Source organism: Tachysurus vachellii, chromosome 25 (assembly GCF_030014155.1).
Source record: "Tachysurus vachellii isolate PV-2020 chromosome 25, HZAU_Pvac_v1, whole genome shotgun sequence".
Classification (NCBI taxonomy): Eukaryota; Metazoa; Chordata; class Actinopteri; order Siluriformes; family Bagridae; genus Tachysurus; species Tachysurus vachellii.
Genome location: NC_083484.1, coordinates 14,127,460 through 14,133,037, shown reverse-complemented (window position 1 = coordinate 14,133,037; position 5,578 = coordinate 14,127,460). Strand labels below are relative to the sequence as shown.

The 5,578-nt window shown below is 34.3% G+C and overlaps 1 protein-coding gene across 1 annotated transcript; it reads left to right on the top strand.

Annotated features, from left to right (window-relative positions):
• The first annotated feature begins 1,462 nt into the window (after nt 1–1,462).
• On the top strand, nt 1,463–3,589 carry hamp (hepcidin antimicrobial peptide). The gene is made up of 3 exons (XM_060861567.1): nt 1,463–1,674; nt 2,459–2,548; nt 2,640–3,589. Exons 1-3 carry the CDS (start codon nt 1,582–1,584, stop codon nt 2,736–2,738), a joined length of 282 nt encoding a protein of 93 aa, XP_060717550.1. The 5' UTR covers nt 1,463–1,581; the 3' UTR covers nt 2,739–3,589.
• Nucleotides 3,590–5,578: the final 1,989 nt, after the last annotated feature.

Below are 5,578 nucleotides of genomic sequence, written 5' to 3'. Positions count from 1 at the left end.
TTTATTGACTCATGCTTGTCAGCTACTCCTAGTCAATATGCAGTGGCAAAAGGTCACCGGTGAGTGAGACAGCCTGACGCGTGGACTTTTCATGACTCAAGAGCAAAAGAGTGTAATGCAAAAGTTCTTGAACATGACTCAGCACAGAGGCTGACATTTCTTCCAAAATTTATGAGTTTATTCTTTTAGCAGATATAAGCTTGGGATAATATATGATAGGGGAGACTATCTATCTATCTATCTATCTATCTATCTATCTATCTATCTATCTATCTATCTATCTATCTAGTATTGAAAATTGACGACATGACTGATTTTCCTTTCACTTTATTGATTTACTCTACATTGATTATATACAGTATAGAAAAAAGTACCACTAATAAACCCCACTGAGGTCCAGATTATAGCTCAGTACTACTGTATGTTCTGTCTAGTCCCGATAATATTGTGTTATAATTTCAAGTGCATACATTATCTTGTGGGAAAAATGTTATTCCCAGTGTTGAGACGTGAGAAATTCAAAACGGTCCACATATGACTGAGCCCATCTCTGAATTTGAAATTCCCCAGTGATCAGAACTCAGAAAAAAGACATGAAAAAAAAATAGATTTGACCAAGTTCATAGACTCGATGTCCTTCACTGATCCACGTGTGTTATATGGACCTCACATGCATCTCCTAATGGTTTTTACAATTAAACATACAGTAGACAAGCTGTTGTCAGGCTGTTAACATTGTCACTATTAGATTTACACACTCATTTCTCTGTGCTCTTACATTATCTAGCAGTAAAACCCATTTTGAGGCAGAAATAACATTTTTAAGTGCAGTATTGTCGTTTTGGAATAACAGTATGACAAAAACTCAACGCTCCTATCGTATTTCTGGAATTATAAGACTATGGTGAACGTAACAAAAATATACATTTATATTTAAAAAAAAAAAGGATTTTTAAATTAATGAGTAATAACCATCTGATTGTGTTGAAATAAATAAAATAAAATGAAATAAAATGGTTAAAAATAAATTGTGTGACATTTTGAAAGAAAGAAAGAAAGAAAGAAAGAAAGAAAGAAAGAAAGAAAGAAAGAAAGAAAGAAAGAAAGAAAAGAATGAGGAAAGTAAGTTTAAACTAAACCATTAAACAAACAAACAAACAAACAAACAAATAAATAAAGGGAGATTTCTTTAATATTAAAATTTAACACTGGAATTATATGGAACTAATGCTATAAACATTAGATTACATATTTATATGAGGGTTTTTGTATTTTTGCTTTAAAGTATGAAAGCATTTTAGAAATTTTTTACTTAAACTAAAACTTTGGAAATTCCTCTTGGGTTTTCCAGGCACGCGCTTGGCGGGAAGGGGCGGGGCTTGTGCTGAATGGGCGTGGCGTGTGCTGAAAGGGGCGTTTGTAATGGACGTGGCGGGCGCATAAATAGCAGCTCAGTGCACGAAGTTGTCAGGCATTCAGGAAGAATCCAAGCATCGAGAGAAACAGAGTGTAAAAAAGAACACAAAAAGTTCGTAACTTTCTTTTAAACAACTCTGAAGTGACGACTAATTAAGAACCAAAATGAAGCCAATCAGCATCGCGTGCGCCGTCAGCGTCATCATCGCGTGCGTCTGCGTCATGAATAATGCAGCAGTACCTTTCTCTCAGCATGAGGTAACGTGTCATCTTTATCTCTATAATAACTTTATTTCTATTATAACTTTATCTCTTTAATAAATTTGACGTCATTTCGTGTTCCAATTACATCAAATTAGATTAAATTAGATAAAATAGATTTTTAAAAAAAATAAAATAATATATATTAGACCAATTAAATCTATTACAATATTACTTAATAATAAACAAATGTATTTTTATTTATTAATAAGAAATAAATAATAATATAAAAACAATTATTAATAATAAATAAATACGTTAACTTAAAAATAAAGTGACTGTAGGTGTCATTTCCAATCATAAGGAAGGACTTTATAATTTATTTCATCGCTTAAGCTAAACTTTGGCTTAATATTTATTTATGTATGTATTTTTAGTTTCTTTAGTTGAAATAATAAGAAAAAAATCTTTTCACACTTTTATGCAATTTATTTTAATACATTTTTTTATATTGAAACATTTTTAATAAAATAAAATAGATTACACCAATTTAATTTATTACAACATCTTACTTAATTATTATACATATTATTATGCCTTATTCAAGACATTTTTATAATAATGTTTATTTGTAAAAAGTGTAGTGCTTATTTATTTATTTATTTATTTATTTATTTACATAAGGAATGACTTTTAGTATTAAATAAACTTTGTTTTTTTTATTTTATTTTTTTCCTTTTTTTTAGTTTACTTAGTTTAAATTTGAAAAAAAAAAAAATCTTTTTACACTTTTATGCAAATATGAAATTTTCATTGAATTTATTTTACTCCTGATCCTCAGGTACAGCTGGAGGAGCCTGTGGAAACCTACGCAGCTCAGAGACAGGATCATGGTGAAGCTGCAACCCTGACAGAGGAGATGGGTCCTGAGGTACTAACCATTGTGTACTCACTCAACACTCATTCTAAGACAGATTGTGTGATGAGTGACTTATAGTTTCTTTGTTATTGAATTTTTCCAGGTGCTGTTCAGGACAAAGCGCCAGAGTCACCTGTCTCTGTGTCGATACTGCTGCAACTGCTGTAAGAATAAAGGCTGTGGGTTCTGCTGCAGGTTCTAATAACACAGAACACAAGCAAGTTTCATCTCTCAAGATGGGACATTAACTTATTTATCCTGCTGGACTGATCTTATTTCTCTGTCATGTTGAATTCTAATGCTTGGAATTCTCCACCTGCTAAATGGATCGAACACTTCGGGTTAAAATGTTGACCCATTTTTTCTACACACTGAAGCTGAGAAGGCTCGAGATTATGATTGAATGTGTTTGTGTTATGAGATCATCATTCTAAAAAATTTACCCAGAAACTATGATTACTAGTTACTATTAAACTAAATTCATACTATTAGCTCCATGCATACTGTATAGTGAAGGGACATAGCCAGTCTTTTTAAAAAAAAAAAAAAAATTCTGGGGAAAACAAATAACGTCTAACTTCTGCTATTATACACTGCCAACTTATAGTATGTCACAATTTTGTCAAACATTAGAAAATTCAATCACAAACTTGATCATGTGACAGGAAAATTTTAATTAGCTTGCTGACTATATACTACTGTAGCTACACCTAGCTTCAGGGTGCTACACCTTGAGAATTATCGTTAATTGTAGCTAAGATAGCATAATCACAGTTTGTAATATAGGTAGCTAGCTAGCTAATCAGGCATTGTTAAATATTTCTATTTTGCATAGTGTCAAACCTATTAATCTATACAAATAGGTAATGGTCATGTCACATGATTAAGTTTGACCCGTTGACCTAGGGATGTAAATGTAAATTAATTAAACTGTTAGCTTAGCTACATATTTGTGAGTAGCTAAGTATTTTTTTACTCATTGCCTAAGCAATTGCCTGTTGTAAATATATGTCAAATTTTGTAGTAAGTTTGTAATAAACACTTTTCCTACAATTTGTGTGTGTGCTGTTGTGTCTCATGAAGGCTAAACATGGTGCTAAAGATAGTGCTTCTGTATTGCTATTAAATCTTCAGTTAATTAACACAGCTTCAAGACATTAAAACTGGTGATTTAAAGCAGGGCAACAATCTCAACTAAATCAGGGAGTACATCACTGCAGACTTGTTTACAGCACACCATTAATGCCGTTCTTCTAACTTACTTCATATGCAGTTGAAGTACAGAGGCAAGAGCAGGACGTCATCACGTAGGCTCTGTTGAGGCTTATCCTTGAATCGTGCTTGACCTTCAGCTCTGAATCCAAAACACAAGTAGACATCATCCAGTGTAAATCAGTTTAAAACACGGAACAAGCGAAAGGTCAAGACTGCAAGATACCGACGGCATAAGAAGGGAAAATATGACTGTTTAAACAGGAACTACGAGCTACTTGAGAAAGAAAACCCAAACCTTTAATGGTTCCCTCAGATGGACAAAGTTTAAGAACCCTTTAGAAGTCTACATGTGATATATTTTTCTTCACTGTTTGCAGTTATATTAGGTGAAAATAATGCAGTTGAGGCTTTAACCAATGCAAGTGAGGCTTTAACCAAGGGAATGTGGTAGCCTAGTGGTTAAGGTGTTGGGCTACCAAGTGGAAGGTTGTGAGTTCGATCCCAGGTCCACCAAGCTGCCACTGTTGGGCCCCTGAGCAAGGCCCTTAACCCTCAATTGCTCAGCTGTATAAAACAAAAATTAGATAATGTGAGTCGCTCTGGATAAGGGTGTCTGCTAAATGCTGTAAATGTAAACTTATCCTTACTGTGAGCTTGGTGTATCTTCAGAATTTCAAACTAGTCAACTGAAAAAAAAGCTTATCGTATGTCAGGATTTTATACCAAAAGAAATGAGGATAACTGAGTGCGAGGGCTTTTGACGCACGCTTATTGGCTTGAAATAGTTCCCTTGGGTGATTATAATAGTTTCAGAATAGATTTTTATCGTTTTGTCTCTCCATAATCTGATGTTTAACACTGTAAATTCCTAAACCCGGGTTTAGCCCTCCCTCTTATTTGCATATTTGCACCATGAACAGCCATGATCAGATAAATACAGCTTGGATCCACTTTAAATAATGCCACGTCTCTGTAATTAGAGAAAAATAATTCTCTACGTAAATTCTCCAATTTCTAATTGGGTGTCAGTTGCTAAGCATATTTGCATTGTGTGCTGTGCAAAAGTCCAGTTGACCTAGTGGGTGTTGTGTTGTGACAGAAATCCAGAAATGTCCAAGCTCAAGTCCAAGCTATTTCAATCGTCGCTCAATTAATCAGAATCCACTGCAACGTGATCTGTTTTCTGTGATGGTGGTGGTGTTGATTTAATAAGACAAAACAGCACAGCAAAACTATTTTGTTCCTGAGTAATCGACCGGGACTCTTCAAGAGTAGACAAACAGTCAGCAAGAAAGACTTCCTGCTTCACCATGATTGGATCAGCTTCTTGCTAAAAGAGCTCTTCCATTTGACTGGTATGAGTACAACATCTTCGAGTTCATGATGGTCATCAATTTGGGCAGAATGTAGAATCAAGCTGGGCTTCAAGATAGAACAATAATGGGTTATATACAGTAAGTAATATAAGTTCTGGTTATTTTACATCTACAAACTGAAGACTGTTCCGAGGCGTTAATATGCATACAAGGCTTAGGTGTTAATGGTTTTCCATGAAACCACTCGACTGTTTTCTTTCAGTCACGGCCTCTTCATCTGTCACGATTTATAATTTGCATTTAAATCACCGCTGAGGTAAAGCCGAAAAAAGCCAACCTTGTGCAAGTCGATACTTCTGAAACTCTTAACGACAATGGATGGAGCAATAAAAAAGGCAAACTTGCGACACAAACTAGAGTCGTTAGTATAAATTAGCACTGGGGATTATTGGTTTCTCCTTGAGCTTTCTGATTTCTCTCTCTCACACACACATACACACCACCTACTGCA

What these genes read in the sequence shown, in the direction of transcription:
- hamp (XM_060861567.1), top strand. Translation starts at nt 1,582, where the DNA reads ATGAAGCCAATCAGCATCGCGTGCGCCGTCAGCGTCATCATCGCGTGC. An exon ending in TACCTTTCTCTCAGCATGAG is followed by an intron (nt 1,675 to 2,458) that starts GTAACGTGTCAT and finishes CCTGATCCTCAG; the next exon opens with GTACAGCTGGAGGAGCCTGT. An exon ending in CAGAGGAGATGGGTCCTGAG is followed by an intron (nt 2,549 to 2,639) that starts GTACTAACCATT and finishes GAATTTTTCCAG; the next exon opens with GTGCTGTTCAGGACAAAGCG.